The sequence below is a fragment of the Mesoplodon bidens genome (genome assembly GCF_964165515.1).
Source record: "Mesoplodon bidens genome assembly, chromosome: 6".
In the NCBI taxonomy this organism is placed as follows: domain Eukaryota; kingdom Metazoa; phylum Chordata; class Mammalia; order Artiodactyla; family Ziphiidae; genus Mesoplodon; species Mesoplodon bidens.
In genome coordinates this window covers 4137760-4155887 of record NC_138162.1, presented here as the reverse complement: position 1 = coordinate 4155887, position 18128 = coordinate 4137760, and the positions used below count along the sequence as shown (strand labels likewise).

General features: G+C 48.3%; 1 protein-coding gene across 1 annotated transcript in view; it reads right to left on the bottom strand.

Moving 5' to 3' along the window:
* Positions 1-18128, bottom strand: part of DDX31 (DEAD-box helicase 31) — a 71476-nt gene that overhangs the window by 36780 nt on the left and 16568 nt on the right. Inside the window, exons 9-14 of the mRNA XM_081236346.1 lie at positions 17442-17506; positions 15768-15887; positions 15545-15651; positions 13782-14017; positions 12640-12816; positions 8608-8667 (exon numbers count right to left, since the gene is read on the bottom strand). Of these exons, the coding sequence (XP_081092472.1) occupies positions 8608-8667; positions 12640-12816; positions 13782-14017; positions 15545-15651; positions 15768-15887; positions 17442-17506 (765 nt within the window). The remainder of the gene's footprint in view (positions 1-8607; positions 8668-12639; positions 12817-13781; positions 14018-15544; positions 15652-15767; positions 15888-17441; positions 17507-18128) is intronic.

Here is an 18128-nt window from a genome sequence, read left to right as displayed (position 1 = left end):
TTGGGGTCATGGATCTATCTGATGATCTAATGCAAACTCTGAGGGCTCACCCCCCAGGAACGTGCACAACTTCAGGAACCCACTGACGTCCACCTGTGGGTAAAATTCCAATTTAGAGGCTAGTTCTATAGAACCCGCAGGTGAGGCAGCCACAGCCCACTTCACTAAGAGAACGTCGTCTGCACGCAGGCCTGAGAACGGAAATAAGTCACTCTCAGACAGTCATCAGCCAGACAGACAAAAAGTATAAAAGCAATGGAGATTTTTTTTTTCTTTTCTTTTCGGGTGGTCGCCATCTCAAGAGCAAAGACTCTGCTCTCTGGTTTCTGGCCATTCTGGCAGAGAGACTAGAAAATGGGAATCTTCCAGGCTTTGGCAATAAAGGTACACCTGGCATTCACCTCCAAGCACAAGTCACACCAAGAGTAGCCCCAGCCAACAGGTACTGAGCGCTCACTACACACCAGACACGGTGGAGGGCACGTCACCTGCGTTATCTTGACTCATTGTCAAAATAACACCTCAGACAACTATTACTCCCATTTGATAGAGAGGAAACCAAGATTCAGAGAGATTAAGTAACTTGTCCAGGGACATACAGCTAAGAAGCAGAGCTAGCCCTCAAATCCAGGTCTGCTTTACTTTTCCAAGACCATATTACAGTATACGGTTCCACGATCAAAAAAGATGCTGTGGGGCTTCCCTGGTGGCGCAGTGGTTGAGAGTCCGCCTGCCGATGCAGGGGACATGGGTTCGTGCCCCGGTCCGGGAAGATCCCACGTGCCGCGGAGCGGTTGGGCCCGTGAGCCATGGCTGCTGAGCCTGCGCGTCCGGAGCCTGTGCTCCGCAATCGGAGAGGCCACAACAGTGAGAGGCCCGCATACCACCAAAAAAAAAAAAAAAAAAAAGATGCTGTGTCCCTCATATGCTGCTGGTGGGAATGTAAAAGAATACAAACCCCTATGGTGGGGAATCTGGTAATATCCAGCAAAATTACATATGCACTTGCCCTTTGACCCTGCACAATCTCCCAGCAATCCATCCCTGGCAAAAATTTAAAAATGATCTATGCACAAGGCTATTCATTTCAGCACTATTTATTTATTTATTTATTTATTTAACATCTTTATTGGAGTATAATTGCTTTACAATGGTGTGTTAGTTTCTGCTTTATAACAAAGTGAATCAGTTATACATATACGTATGTTCCCATATCTCTTCCCTCTTGCGTCTCCCTCCCTCCCACCCTCCCTATCCCACCCCTCTAGGTGGTCACAAAGCACCGAGTTCAGCACTATTTATAATTGCAGGTCTGGTAAGAACCCCAGTGTCTAGCAGGAGACGGGGTGAATAAAACACGGCAACACCTACCCCATAGAACGGAGTTTTACACAGCTACAAAAGGAATGGAGCTTCCTATGTACTGATGTGGAGGATATCTAGGCTATATTTTGAGTGTGAATAGTATGCGTTTGTGTAAGAAATGGGGGAAGTACAAATATATTTGCTCATATTTGAAAAAGAAATAATGGAGAGAAAAACCCCAAAGCTTATAAAAAAGTGACCTATACGGGAAGGAAGAGAATGGGGGAGGGGATGAGGATGGAAGCTGGACTTCCTTTAATGGGCCCTTATAATTCTGACCCTGAGACCATGTTTCAACATCATTAAAAATTAAAAAGTAAGATAACCAGCTGTCATGCAATAGGAAAGACAGAATATCACCTATGACATATTCTTGCCAAAACAAAACCAAAACCCTAGAAATGGAATCTAAACAAGTGCCTAGACCTACTGCAGGGAGACAGGAACAAGGTAAACAGCACCACAGGGACACAATGTGGAGCATTCTAAAGGACAAATGGTCTTTCTTCCACCAAAAAATCCAGGAAAAAAGAGAGGGTAACAAAAACAGAAGACATTAAGTAGACAGATGGATAAATGGATAAATGCACAGATGGATCGATAAGCAGAGAACCAACACCTGGAAGGAGGTTCACCAAAACTGTCAACGGTGGTTACCTCAAGGTAGAGGGATTTGGGGCAATTTTTACTTTTCTCTTCGCAGTTTCCTGCGTTGTTTGCTTTTGACAACGAATGCATGTCATTCCCCCCGCACAACCCCGCAGTTTTATTTAGAAAAATTTAAACCTACAGAAAAGCTGGAAGAATAGTACAATGAGCAGTTGTCAGTCCTTCATCCTGATTCACCAATTGCTAAACATTGGCACAGCTGCTTTTTTCCTCTGTACACGTGTGTTTTTCTGAACCATCTGAAAGGAAGCTGCAAGTATCATGACATTTTGCCCCTAAATACTTCAGCACATGTCTTCTAAGTAAAAGGACATTCTTCTACATAAATCACAATACCATTACCACACCTAAGAAACTTCACACTGAATAAGTTTATTTTACAATAATCAGTCCACTTTCAAATTTCACCACTTGTACCTAAGACGATTTTTATAGTTGTTTTCCTTTCTTAACCCAGGACTGAAGCCTAGATCATTCATTCTATTTTTACTATAGCCCTCTAGACTTCCTTAACGTAGAACTGCATCCCCACCCTTAACATTTACTTCTTTTTATTGTTTATTTTTTGGAAAACAATCATTTTTTCAAGAGTCCAGGTGTCCTGAGGAACATCCCAGAATCGGGACTTTTCTGTCTCCTCATAGTAAGATTCTGGGGGAGCGTTCTGGCAGAACGACATCAGGGTGGGGTGTACCGCCCAGCACGTGACCTCAGGATACAGGCAGGGTGTCTGTCCTGTGCTGGGGACGCTGTGCTCGGTCACTGGAGCAGGTGGCATCCACCATCTCACTCCCTTGTGACGGTACCTTTCTCCTTTGCGATGAGTGAGTAACCTCAGGAGGGAAACTTTGAGACTGCTTCTCAGAACATTTTGCCCAGTGGTTTTAGCATCATTTGATGCTACTTGTCTGTATCAGTTGTTACCCTGATGTCTACAAAATGATGGCTTTCTAAGCCTATAGTTCCTTCCATTTCTATAACTGGCATTCATCTGTAAAGGACGGCTCTTCCTCCTCTCTCCTCACTTTTCAGTATCACTAAGAATTTATAGACATATAAGGTTTTTTAAAAAATAATAATCCTATGCAAAGTTCTGTAAGAAGCACATTAAAACAATCGCACCCGGGGCTTCCCTGGTGGCGCAGTGGTTGAGAGTCCGCCTGCCGATGCAGGGGACACGGGTTCGTGCCCCGGTCCGGGAGGATCCCACATGCCGTGGAGCGGCTGGGTTCGTGAGCCATGGCCGTTGAGCCTGCGCGTCCGGAGCCTGTGCTCCGCAACGGGAGAGGCCACAACAGTGAGAGGCCCGCGTACCGCAAAAAAAAAAAAAAAAAAAAAAATAACCGCACCCTTATCCTCCAGGGTCAGAGGCAGGATTCAAGGAAGACACTGTCCCACCATCATCTAAGTCACCCAGAAGACCACTGCAGGCAGGTCAGGGCTGGTCTGCCTTCGCTCTGATTAAATCCCACCTGGGATTTGTGGGTCTCCTTTGAACGGTGGCCAGAAGCTGCATTTATAAATGTTAAGTAGACATTTCATGTATTAGAAGTGTGTCAACCACCCAGGAAGTGTTTTCTGACAGCTCCCAGGTGCCCTGAAAGCTGAAGGCGGATGTTCCAGAGCCGATGCCTTTGAGAACACAATTTAGAGTGTTCTCTACACTAACCACAGTCACTGTCTTTAGAAAAACTGACGGGTTCTTAAGTCTGCGAAGCTCTTGTTAAGAAATGATTTACTTCATTTAAGTGCTCCGCACTGGGAGAGGTACACAGACAATGGGCTGTCTGAGCTTTACAGGTAAGCTTTGTAAAAAATTTAATGCTCGTCAGTTTAGTAAATCCAACTAAGAAACACAGATGAATCTCAAAACTGGCATATGGTGTTAGGAAAGCCACTCCGGGTACAAACACGCTGAAACAGTGAGTTAGGAGGCACCGCAGCCACTGCCATCAGGACTGTTCACGGTTCTTTCCCACTCGGGCTGGGCAATCGGCTCAGGACACCAGGCTGACAACCTTCCCGCCGCCCACTACTTCTGGTGTTGGGGTGGCGGCACCTCACAGCCAGCCACTGCTCGGACTTCACCAGCCATTTCCTTAAGCACTTCTTTCCAGTCTCAGCCGAGGCTACTCTGAGGGTGGGAGAGTGGATCAATCCTGCCAGTGCAGGAACAGGGAGAACCGGACTCTAGGACCACTTTAGCAGCCACCAATCCGGGCAAGTCACCTCTGCTTTCTGAGCCTCAGTTTACCCACCTATAAAATGGCTACAATTTACTTATCTCCCGAGGTTGCTGTGAAGATCCAATGAGACAGTGGGCGTGCAAAGTGTCCTGAGAATTGTAAATCTGAGTGTTCCAGTTCGTGATGAAATAAGAGCCAGACGGAGGCAATGAGGTGGGGATTTAAAAGCCTCTCGGCTCTCTTCCCCCCTCACACCCCATCCACCCGACCCGGGCAGAGGACCACAGAGGAAGGGGACATGGCTCCATCTTCCTGGATGCTGTCAACCAGCAGCACCAGAGCCACAGGAAACTGACCTGCACAAGACTCAGCAAAGGCTTCAGTTCTCCGCCCACCCTTAGAACTTAGATCCAACCCAACTGTATTCCTTTAACCTAATTAGGGCGAAAGAATCGCTAAAGTCAATTCTGAAAGACACTCACCAGTCAGGCCTTGAAGTCCGTGGGCCTGACAATTGGCCGCCTCCATGAGACCAAGGGGTACAGATGGAAGGCAGCTTGCTCAGGTGCCAGCCTGTCAGTTGGATTAAAATGACTCATTTATTTACCCGAGCACCTCACAAAGTGCTTTTACTAACAGGGAGAGGGGGCCTGCGGCTCTCCGAGCAAGGGACGCAGCAAATTCGCCTCTGCTGCCTTCCCGTCCTGCCAAAGTCATTACTGCGGGCGTGTGGAAAGCCATCAGCGGGGCACAGGCCCCCGTCGTCCGGGTGACAGATTGGGCTGCGTAATCAGAGGGGGAAGGAGACAGCGCAGAAGCTGTCAGAGGCGCGAGATCTTGGCTGGAGCCGCCAAAAAGCTGGCAACATGAGTTAGCGTAACTGAGTCAACAGCCAACCATCTCCAAATGATCTTGCCATTAACACGAATGAAATACGGGCGGAAAAGATACACTTCGCCTAAAAAGCATACCCCAGAGAAAACCGAGAAAGTCTCCATTTCTTCAGGGGTGCTGAAGGGACATTCTTGGGATGCTTACAGCCCCCCTCCTTTGTCTCCTGCCTGCCTGGCACAGCGAGATTTCCCAGGAGGAGAGGAAATTAAGAACCGCACAGACCTAATGGTGTGTTTCGAGCAAAAAAAAAAAAAAAAGAGGGAGAGAGAGAAAAGGTGGCGAAGAGCAGCACAGGTGCCTTCGGTATCTTCTGAAAGAGCAGGCAGGTGTGGACAAGCGCAAAACATTCCAAGGGATGCTCAGCCCGCGGATGCAGGTGGAGTCGGAAGTGCCTCTCCTTGCTGGGAAAAGGCCAAGGCACTGGGTACTTACATCCAGGGACAAGCAGGGAGGGCCAGCATCAGCCCTAAAACTAGAGGGAGCTTGGAAACGCCACATTCCAGTCACTCGGTGGGGTTTCCCCTTCCCAACCCCTCAACTTAACAGTGGTATTAAAAAAACCTCTGGCTTAGGGTGAGTGCTTCACTATAAGCCCCAGGAAATATTCTGCTTCTTTTGATTTCTTAACTCCACTGAGGAAAGTGGGCTTTGAACTTCCAAATGACTCCTTCCTGCTGACACTTGCTCCCTCCTTAACTTGGGTTCTTCTTAGATCCAGTTTTCTAGAGGACACAAACTCACATTTCAAATATGTAAGGACTTCTCTTTCCCAGGCTGGTCTCTCCTCCCTGACCATCTTTTCACCTCTGCCCAGACTCTGGACTCATCGCGGTCACACGTGTGCTGAGAACCCACATTATAAGCCATGTACCAGGTCCCGCAAGATTGCGTGAAGTTAAGATCCTTGCTTTTAAGATGTTTAAGATGAAAGGAAACACAGACACACACACACAGAGACACACCTTTAACTTTCTTCACAATAGAAAAGACGTAAGGGAGGAAAATGGGGTCAAGGGGATTTTCTAGAAGTAAAGGAAACAGCAGAACTGTGAGCTTTTGTGTGGTTACACCACAATTCCCAACTTCTCAACAAGACAGTCAGTCTTCTGGCCTCATTAAAATGATCTCGGGATGATAAATCAAAATGGCAAAAGATACGGTACAGAGGGGGAAAGTCCCCACGCAACAATTCACGAGTGGCTCCCCTTTATCCAAAGAAGCAAGTCCTCCATCCGCCTTGTCCTGCTGCAGCCCCGCTGCTCATTAACACCCAGGAGGCTCCCGGAGAGCTTTCAGAGCCTGGCAAGTGACAGGCTGCTGAAGAGGACGCAGTGACAACATCTCCCCAACCCAGGCCCCACCTATCACAGCCAAAGCATCTCAGACACCCCAAGTTTCTGCCTATAGCAAAAAAACATGGCAGAAGTAGAAGGAAGACTGGGCAGCAAAGAAGACCTTCTCCCCACTGGGGACTCCGGGCTTGTACCCCGACTTAGAAATGGAGAGGAATGAGCTCCCACCCAGCTCTTTTCCAGTCATTTCCTAGAGCAGAATAAAGAAAAGATGAGACTGGCAGAGGTTCTGCATGCTGGACGTGACCTGGGCCAGCAAGTGAACACGCACCGAGGGGCTTACAGAAATCAGATTATGGCAAGTGAAAGCTTGCTTTTCACGTGGCACCCGGGACTGGCAGGGGGCAGAGGTGCCAAGTCAATGGTGCTCCTCATCTAGCTGGCATCACCTGCCTGCAGGCAGCAGCCAACAGGACAAGGAAAATCATCATATGCTTTTGACCCCACCGAGAATCACATTTCAGAGAATGATCTTTTCTCCCGGAGAGCTACTAAAAAAAAAAACCCAAAAACAAAACAAAAAACTGAACTTCAAATACCTGGAGTTTTCTTTGAGACTTAGAGCTCACCCACGTCTGTAAAAAACATGGCAGCATTTGCACACTAGGAGACTCAATAATTTCCCACCAGGGACAAATCCAGCATCTTAAGGGTCAAAGATAAAGCATTTTATTCTGGTCCTAATCCAAATTCCAACACACAGGTTCCTACTGCCTTCTCTTTTTTTTTTTTTTTTTGCGGTACGCGGGCCTCTCACTGTTGTGGCCTCTCCAGCTGCGGAGCACAGGCTCCGGACGCACAGGCTCAGTGGCCGTGGCTCACGGGCCCAGCCGCTCCGCGCAGCATGTGGGATCTTCCCGGACCGGGGCACGAACCCGTGTCCCCCCCCTGCATCGGCAGGGAGACTCTCAACCACTGCGCCACCAGGGAAGCCCCAGACAGAGGATTTTTGACAAAGTTCTTTATCAAGTAAATTACTTGGACTCATCTTCGCTTTGGACCAGGCAAGTGAAGACAGTTTTAGAGCAAACACAAGCATCTGACTTGATGGGCTTCATAAAGAGAAGGGCTACTTGCTCAGACTCAGATCTCCTTCGGAGGCAAGCATTCCAGGAGCAACGGCTCTCAGATCTGAAGGACCAGAGCCGGCGGAACCACCGTTGGCCACACACACGTGAGAATCCACAGGTCACCGGGCAGGCCGTCTTGTAGGTGATCATGCATATATACACACACGAGAAACAAAGCTGCACTCGCTCACAAACTCTCAATTTAGAAAGAAAACAATCTCCATTACCTTTAAAACTAAATAGAGAACAGGAGTTCCTTAAAAAGTAATTGTAGTGAACGAGGCCTAGACAGGCACTCAAGCAGCTAAATGTCGTTGCTTCTACCCAGCCCTTGTTCACAGGATTACTAAATTGACAGTGCAATTTCATTACTGTATATATAGGGGTTTCTCAAATAACCAGCTGGGGATTAAGTTCCATCTTCCAAGATGGCACAAACAGGGAAGGCATTTTAATCTTGGGAGCCAGCAGCCACTTTGGTGAAGTGAGTCCCCAGGGAAGCAGGGACGTGGAAGGTGTGAGTTTTCAATCTCAAAAGATCACAAGAGATGTGCACGACAAAGGTCACCGTGGTGCTGGAGGAGGTGGCTACCCACGACTGCAAAGACTGAGGCCGAGTGAGCGGCCCTGAAAACTGCAGGGCAGATGGCAGCTCTGGACACCAGCACATAGACTCTGTCCAAGCGCATCTACTTTCCTTTAAGAGAAGGTGAGCAGAGGCAAGCGGAGTGATTTTGTTGTGAAAAGACTTTCTCAGCTCTAATTACTCCCGATAGCTGTAATTTACAAGTTCTTGGTGGAGAGAAATCGCCAAGATTCACACGTTTTCAGACAAACAGCTGCCACTATTAGTGAGCAAATCGCCAAGTCTTCCGCGCGGTGGCAGCCCGCTATCTGCGGCAGTAAGGTGGCAAACCAGGAGTGCAAAGAGACCAGCCACACCAAGCGGCCCCCGGAATTCCTGTTCCCCGTGGGGCCAGTGACCCCAAGGCAAATCGTCGGGAGACGAAAAACTGCCACCACCATCACAACCATTGTCAACCTTCCCACGGAGCGCAGAATGATACATACCGTGCAGAGAAGAACCCCTGTTTTGGAACCTGAGAATTCTTGAAACACGGCTGTTCTCTCCTACAAAAACAAGCAAAAATAGGGCCTTTGTAACTCTGAGATCGAGTCCAGCAAGGTAGGCTTAGATTCTCATAACTCTCCCAATGTTCTACTGCTGTAACTATTTTTAGGCACAGAGAGAGAGGTTTTGCCAAGAAAGAGGAAGAAGTGGATTCTTCACATCTTCCAACAAGACCCTATACCTACACGACCAGGCTTCTTGGACTGCGGCAGAGTAACAAGCTTTGAGGGCAGCATGTTTCATTAAGACAGTGCGGGGGGGTCGGGGGGAGGGAGGGGGCCACGCCCTCCAGAAATGGCCAACACCCAGAGCAAGGAGGGCCAAAGGCCACAAGTTCCTGCACTCAGGGTTCCCAACTCAGAATTTACTCTAACACCTTTTCTACAGGTGGTCTAGAGGCTGAACAACAACCAACCTTTCCTATGGGGCAATTTTCTTAAAAGCTGATTTTTAAAAAGATTTTCAAATTATGAAAGCCATATATTTTAACTATAGAAAAATTATACTTCAAGTCAAAGGAAGGAAATTAAATCATCCTACCACTCAAAACAAACCACCACCGCTGGCAACACCTTGAAGCTTCCTGAGCCCCTTTCTAGGCGAAACATAATGAAATATGTGGCTTTTTAAAAACTGGCATCATGGTTCTCACACTCCTAACGTGCTCTTATCATATATCAATTAGATGTGGACATCTTTTCATGCCAGTAAATAGCCCCAAACCACCTTGTCTCCCGTGACTATACCATATTCAGCTGAACGGGAGCCCCACCTCCACGTGACCAGCGCCCCACTCCTGACAGCTGAGGTTGTCTGCACTGCTCACCATCACAGACAACGCTGCGATCAACAGGTCTGCAGGTAAGTCACTGTGCTCAGGCTTAACTATTCCTTTGGGGTAAACTCCTAAAGGAAGACTTGGTGGACCAAAGGGCCTTGGGCATGAACTTGTAGGGGCCACACTGGGGGTGTGTTTAAGTCACAGTGTTGCCAGAAGTTAAGACTTGGCCATGTCCATCTGTTAGCAACAACAACAAAAAGGAAATATACCCAAATCACTGAAGATTTGGAAAAAAGAAAGAAGTGAAGTCTCTCTTTCTGCTCTGACACCAAGGTATACCTCATTCTGGCCTTTCGCGGGTACACGTTCCATCACGTGACTGGACCCCAGGCTGCACCCCACGGAGCACAGTGGACAGGGACAACCGGCACGTAGGGTGTGTACCAGGTACCAAACGCTGGCCTGCCCTTTACATGTCTGAACGTATCTGATCCTCAAAGCAACCCAATGAGCAGGTACTGTCACCACCCTCACTTCCAGAGGAAGAAACCGAGGCACAGAGAGGTTAAGTAACTTGCCCAAGGCACGTGCATACACTGTTAATACAGGACTGAACTGAGATCTGGACCCAGGGAATTTATGGCTGCACTGTAGAGCCAAAATCAGAAAAGAATCCGGAAAGTTCATAAAAGCCCGTGAAACTAATCGTAAAGTCCAGACATACTGCACTCAGGTGTGGGGTAAGGAACACAACTACCAGAGTCCTGAGCATCCATCGCAGCTATCACGCAGCAACTTCTTCAAACAGGAGCTCCTCTCTGATGCTCTTACACTTGGCTAGGGTCACGTCAGTCACTTCGGGAGACCACACTAAGTTCATGTGGAGCAGGGGGCAGGGTAACAAGCCAGGAAGACGTGATGGGGACGGTGTTAGCTTAGTCCCCTGGGACAAGACACTGCACCAATATTTAGAAAACAAAATACAGAGATCCTCCCTACCACCTTCTACCCATCTCACAGGGAGGGTGTGAAGGCTAAACACTTAATAAACAAGACAAGTAAAATACTAACAATTATTAAACGATGAAAAAACTACACTTTTCTTGAAAGAGAAAGAACAGCAATAATGGCACCTGACATTTACCCAGTGCTCACTCTGCACCAGGCCAGGTACTAAGTACTTGATCTGCATTAACTCAGTGAATCGTCACAACAACTCCAAGAAGTACGTACTCCTGTTCTCTCCACCTCAGAGGCATGGACATTGAGGCACAGAGAGGTTAAATGCTTTCCTGAGGTCACACAGCCAGTGAATGGCAGAGTCAGCACCAGAACACAAGCAGTCTGCCCCCAGAGCACACGGCTATAAACACCCTACCCAGATACCACGCTGTTACAATGAGAGATGCACAGTCTGAAATAACCTAACTGCAGAATCTTCTGCTGACACATTCAAACCCCTAGATCCTCCTGAGTCCACATCCAGCTCCTTCTTCATCCTCACACCTACCCTGCAGGATGGCTCTGCAGAAAACAGACCTAGGATATTGATAAAATCAGTTTAAAAAAAAACACCCATAAATGGCATTATATTATGAAATCAACAAACTTGATTGAACTGGGGATCCTGAAGGTAAAAATTAAGAGTTTACAAAACTGGGCTTCCCTGGTGGCGCAGTGGTTGAGAGTCCGCCTGCCGATGCAGGGGACGCGAGTTCGTTCCCCGATCCGGGAAGATCCCACATGCCGCGGAGCAGCTGGGCCCGTGAGCCATGGCCGCTGAGCCTGCGCGTCTGGAGCCTGTGCTCCGCAACGGGAGAGGCCACAACAGTGAGAGGCCCGCGTACCACAAAAAAAAAAAAAAGAGTTTACAAAACGAAAGCTGGAATATTCAGGAAATTCTGTATAGTCTTGTGTTGAATAAGAAGCTGTGGGCTTCCCTGGTGGCACAGTGGTTAAGAATCCACCTCCCAGTGCAGGGGACACAGGTTCGAGCCCTGGTCTGGGAAGATCCCACATGCTGCAGAGCAACTAAGCCCGTGCGCCACAACTACTGAGCCTGCGCTCTAGAGCCCTCGAGCCACAACTACTAAGCCTGTGCGCCACAACTACTGAAGCCCGCACGCCTAGAGCCCGTGCTCCGCAACAAGAGAAGCCACCACAATGAGAAGCCCGCGCGCAGCAACGAAGAGCAGCCCCCGCTCGCCGCAACTAGAGAAAGCCCGCGCGCAGCAACGAAGACCCAACACAGCCAAAAATAAATAAAATAAATTTATATTAAAAAAAAGCTGTGTCCTTGAGTCACCTTGAGCAACTTCACTTTTCTAAACCTCCGTTTCCTTAATTATTTAAAACAAAGAAAAGCAAAAACGAAAAGAGGGGCTGGACTTGATGACCTTTAATGTCTCCTTTAGCTCTAAAAATGTTCTGATTTTTAAGAGGTGGTGCTAGCCCAACCTCATTCCAATCTCTGGCTTTCTTTCCGGCTTCCTAGCTTTCTACGCGGCCTGGTGACCTCTGCTCTGGGACAAGACGGCTCCCGTTCCCAAGCCCTGCTTGTCCCTCCTGCCACAACTGCAGGGAGTTCATCTCGTTCTGCGCCCGCTCGACTCCCTAAATGGATGGCCTGCCTACCAGCAGTGGAACGAGAGTGAACGGAGCTAAGTGCCCAAGGTGAGGAAAATGTTCCACTCCTCTTCCTGATCGAAAATATTCGCCAGCGCTGAGCCCCTGCAGCCCCTCTGGAACCCCGCGTCCTCTCCCAACCCAAGTGTTCCGAGCGAAAGCGCTGCATCTTGTTGACAATGACAGCAGTCACGCTCAGCAGTACCATATGGGAGCCACAATTTAGCTCCATTAATGCTCTTAATTTGAAGACATCAAGCCCTAATTACACACTGGGTACTAAAAAGGCAAAACCCTTCCCCGGTGCCAGCTACTTAGTGGTACTCTGTTGCCTTAACAGCTGGTTGGGGTACAGTCAGGCCAAGCGGGGCCTGCGAGCTCTCTCGGGTGGAAGAGACCAGCTCCCGGAGCAAAGCAAATGGGAACAATAGGCTCCCCCTCGCCCCATCGACATAGTCGTGCCACCCGTTTTGGCCTCTGGTGGGTCGCCCACTTTAGCCACGTTCTTCCCTGGCCCAGCGGGGTCCCTAGGGAAGCCAGGGCCAACCCGGGAGGACAGGCTCACCTCCTGCTCCAGGTCGCCGTGCAGCCGCAGGAATTTTAACCGCGTGGAGGCACATGGCAACCCACCTCGGGCCAGGGCCCCTGAGCCGCTCAGCAGGGTCTGGAGGAAGAGGTTGTAGTGGAAGTCCACCAGCTCGCAACTCGAGAAAAAGATGATCATCTTCTGGTCCCTCTCAAACTACATCGATACAAAGGGGGAAAAACCACCACGTGTTTTTAAGATCAGGTGACACTTAAAATGAATCTCTTTCTAAAACACACGGGCAGGCTAGCCCCGATCTGGAAACAGAGGTGACAGATGGCTTTGAATTATTTTTAAAAATAACACAGGGGCTTCCCTGGTGGCGCAGTCGTTGAGAGTCCGCCTGCCGATGCAGGGGACACGGGTTCGTGCCCTGGTCTGGGAAGATCCCACATGCTGTGAAGTGGCTGGGCCCGTGAGCCATGGCCGCTGAGCCTGTGCTCCGCAACGGGAGAGGCCACAACAGGGAGAGGCCCGCGTACCGCAAAAAAAAAAAAAAAAAAATTAAAATAAATAATAATAATAAAAATAACACAGATCCTCCACACTACAAAGAATGTAGGACAGGAAAATGACACAGCTGCAACCTCGAACAGGCCTCTTGCATCTGAGAAAAACAATTGTGCTTCAGAGCGAAGTCGCCCTTGGCTGTGTCCCTCCCCCTCACTCGGTCCCGCCACGCATGGCACTCCCCAGCGGGGACTCTGCACACGCAGCTGGTCTCGATGCCCTTCCACCTACTATCTCCCCATATACTAGAGACAGTTACCACGGGAATCTAGTAAAGATGCAAATAAAACGATTCTTTAAAGAACACGAGCAAAGGCTACTGTACTGCCTCACATACAGCGTGGGTGTGCCACCTGTGACATGCCCGCTATCAGTCCCAGGAAAGGTATCTGAGGCAGATCTTAAGTTGAACGTAATGGCCATCAGTGACCTCTGAGTCTTCACTGCAATCCTAGAACAACTGACTGAGAAGATCTCCGCTAAGGTCTGCGCTTGCACCACAGCTCAGTTTGGAAGCTTCTGTGTGTGTCTCAGCTCACTGCCTCAATGCCCGACATGAACAAAACTGTGGTCTTTCCCCGGATCAGGCTGGACCCAGTCCCCAGACCTACCTTGCATTTCTGCAGGATGAAGCCCGCTAGGGAGACAAGCCTCAGTTTGCTGGGAACCACCGTCACGTACTGCTCGAGACTCGCTGGTATGGCAAAGCTGTCCAGCTCGTCGCTAGCTTGTGGAGGAGAAGCTTCAGGAATGGCTTTGCTCTTTGGGTTCGACTGGTCATGGCTTTCATCCAGGACAGAAATACTGACTGGGTCGTGTAAACTGATATCAGCTAGCCATGTTACACCTTGGAGAAAACGTGAAAAGGACAAGACAACTGAACAGGCACACGCTGTAGAACTGGTCACACCTGCACAGCCCCCAACACCACACACCCAGGCCTATTAAGAAACTCCTGATGGGTATCCCCAAATGCCAGCACTGATCTGCCCCACTGTCAGTCCAGCAGGGACCCACCTATTTCTTCCCAGGGACCAAAATCCCATCCACACCACCAGAGTTTCTAAACTCTGACCCGTGGAAGACCACTGAAACAGATGCCTGCCCACCACCCCCCAGAAAGGGTTCTGTGGTCAAGTAAGTTATGAAAACCCTGATAAAAAGCTTTCCTGGGATTCCTTCCCAAGGTTTTCCGGGCCTACAGGCCTTCTCAGGACCTTTATTGTATAAATGTGCACATGAATCTCCAAGAGGGGGAGGTAATGTGTGGCATTTCCCCAACTTTTTGAGCACAGAATCCCCTTTCCATGGATTATCTCTCTCTTTTTTTAATATTTATTTATTTTATTTATTTTATTTTTGGCTGCATCAGGTCTTAGCTGCAGCACGCGGGTTCTCTAGTTGTGGCACGCAGACTCCGTAGTTGTGGTGCTTGGACTCCAGAGCGTGTGGGCTCTGTAGTCTGCGGGCACGCGCAGGCTCTCTAGTTGAGGCACCTGGGCTCAGTAGTTGAGGCATGCGGGCTTAGCTTCCCTGCAGCATGTGGGATCTTGGTTCCCCAACCAGGGAGCAAACCCACGTCCCCTGCATTGCAAGGAGGATTCTTAACCACTGGACCACCAAGGAAGTCCCATGGATTCTCTCTTAAAGTCACTGTTAGTTTGGATACACTCTGAGAACTGCCGGTGAGTCACGTGGATGGCATCTGGTACGTGTGCACCAGAGCAGGCTAGTAAACCAAGTAAAGTGACATAAGAACATGAGAGCTGACTTGTCGCTCAGGCAGGGAGTCACGTGCGGGGGTTCCTGGTGGAGGGTGATACAACTTTTCCAAGCCTAGGTGTTCCCGTCGACAAAAGAGAGCTAAGAAATTCCTTCTTAACAACGACGGAAAGACAGAAATGAGCTCACAGAATATATTCTTTAGGATAGATTTCTCTTTAGGAGAAAGGCAGGGTGATTACACCAAAAAATGAGCTGGGATAGAGGTTAGTTACCACCTTCAGGACAAGAGCCCTGCTCTCAGTGGGTAGCAATCGCGATCACAACCTCACGAGACCACCAGGCGGGTGGCAGGCAGCGTCCTCCCCTCCTGCACACCCTGACGGGAGCACAGCAGCCTCTCCTTCCCGTGAGGGCTCTGGGCCTGGGACCTGCCCCCTCTCCCTTCCCCCACGTGCTGGGGACCGGAGAGTCAGGATGATGGGCGAGGGAGGCCGGGAGCATAGGACACATGGTTTGAAGGGCAGTCCTCTCGGGACACCTTCCTCCTCGCCCGCTCCCCACTGAGGCTAAGTATCGCTGCTGGGAAACAATGCAGCTCGCGTCTAGGCCCTTCCTCTCCATGAAGAACAAACAGCACTTCTCAACTCACCTTCCGTGAGTGTTGCCGACAGCAAGACGTTCTGTCGTTCCTGGCACTCGGCATTTACAGCGTTGAGTATCACTGTGATGTCCTTTTCAAAACCCAAATCCAGGATTCTGTGGTTTCAAGGGAGGAGTTTTAATCTATGTGAATAAAGGGAACACTAAGGGGCTCCAGAAGCTTCGGCAAAGACCAGAGAAACAGCCCTTTCCTGCTTCCTGGAAGGGCTCACCTGTCTGCTTCATCCAAAATCAGCCACTGGATTCGACGAAAATGAATGTTCTTTGTGGATTTAATATGATCCACGAGGCGTCCGGGAGTTGAGATGAGAATATTTATTCCTTTCCGGAGTCTGTTTAAATTTATATATCATAAAAGAAAGTAAATCAGATGGAGCCATAGCAATAGAAAACACAGGGAAAAGGCTGAGGAGGAGACAGATTCATGGCCAGCGCCAACATACCACAGCTCGAAATCATGACAAACGTAACGACAAGAGGATACAAAGATATATTTAAGTTCTAATTTTTCTCTGAAGTTTCTCTGTCTTACAAAAAATAACTGTAAGATCTGAAATCCTATTAAAGTTGTCTCAGAGGAATCTTTACTATATAACCCAATGCCCTTTATCTGATCCATAGATGCTTCCTAGAATATTCCAGATAGATGGTCACCTAATCTGTTCTTGAAGGCACCTGTGCCGGGGAACCTCCCACCTGAATGCATTATCCCATGCCAACGTGCTTTAATGGTTAGAATGCTTTTTTCTTATACTGGATCCTTGTTGTAACTTCCATGCCATAGGCCTAGCCTTGCCCCATGGACCAGGTAGAATAAATCTAACTTCTTACTCCACAACCATCCTTCATCCCATTAGTCCATAGTAATAAAAGCCTACAACTTTTAGCTGAGTACATTTTCCAGCTGCCCTTGTAATTAAGTGGGCACATGCCCATGTTATGGCAATAAGATAAATGGATAAAGGGAGCATGCAAACCCCACCAGTACCTTTAAAAAGAGGAGGTATGATTATCTTTGCTCCTACCGGCAGGAAATCAGGTATAATGGCTGGAGCGCCAACAACTATCTAACACTATGAGGAAAGCCCGAAAATGGAAGCTTCGCTTAGTGGCACAAAAAGCCATAATGAGCCAGGGTCCTCACACTGGCGCACGCACCATGCCAGCCCCGATGGCTACCGTCACGCTTCTTAAATGTGAAAGAAAAAGAAAAAACTTCCATATTGTTTGCGCCACTGCTGTTGTTAGTTACAGCGGAATCTTACCCTAACCAATACCTGAAGGTTTCAAGTTGAATATTTGCTCCTCAGTTACAGACTACACACATGGTTGAGCATAATACTAAGCATTAAGCTATAACAAAATAAAACCGTTTTTAAAAGAATGCACCAAATTTGGAATTTACTTCTTGCAACAATTTTCTACTGACACCCATTACCAATTCTAACATAGAATTAGGAATCAAGTATTTGGGTGTAGGAAGCAAGATGCAAAGCATTATGTAGGTTTATAATCTTGTTTCTGTAAAATCAAACAACAAAAATCCCAAACTCCCAATATCCACAAAAGGGAGTCAAGGGGGATGTATCCTTAACAAGGGGGGACTGTGGGTCTCGGGGGCCGGCGGGGGGTTGAGATTTAAGAAGGTAACGAGCTGTTACTGACCACATCAAAAGGGGAGCCCTTGGTAGTTTCACCAATATTTTAAAAAACAGCACCGTTTAGAGTGACCGCTCCCTGGGGACTCAATCTGTCCCCACACACTGGGACTAGGAACCATCATCTGAGACAAGGCTCTCCCCAGGCTGAGAAGGGCCAGAGTCTTACTGAAGAGGAAGACAGAACAGACTTTAAAAGGAATTAACAATAAACAAACCTCCCCCTACCTGGCTTTTTCTGATTTTCTCTTCTCTCCTCCCATTAACACTCCAGGCACAATCCAGGTAAATGGCTACAGAAAGACATCAGACCAAAATCAATGCAAAGCCCCATTTACTGCAGAGGCTGATTCCAAATTCCCTTTCCTTAAGGAAGTCGTGAGGGAGGACTCTGCTTTACATTGCAGGAGGTATTACTGTGCAGACACCATTCCTAGGCCTTGCCATGCCCATGGATATTAGCAGTAACTTAAATTATACCTAGGCGACTAGCTTCCGACACTGTAAGAGAGAAATGTGGGCTTTTTAAGTGATTCAAGTAGCTTCTCTGCCTTTCCCTGTACAGCCTGAATTGAAAACACAGTTCAGTAAGTCTATTGCCTTTTTTTTTTCCTTTTTGGTTAAGATCAAACCCAAGTACAATGCTTCCTTACTCCCACTCGTGATGAAAGAAAGGAGAGATCAATTCTCAATCTAATTCAGTGGGCTGGCAGCCTTTGGCTTGGAAGCTTTCTCTCTCTTCTTTCTTAAACAAACCCTGCTTGCGGCTTGTTAAGTTGCTTTCCCTGGATCACCTTAAGGTTGTACCTGTGAGTCTCTGTAGGTGGCTTGCTAGTGACTATGATGAACAGATTACAGGACCTGAAGTACCAGTGAACACTAATAATCTCACTAAGCTAGAAATTGGTGATTCGT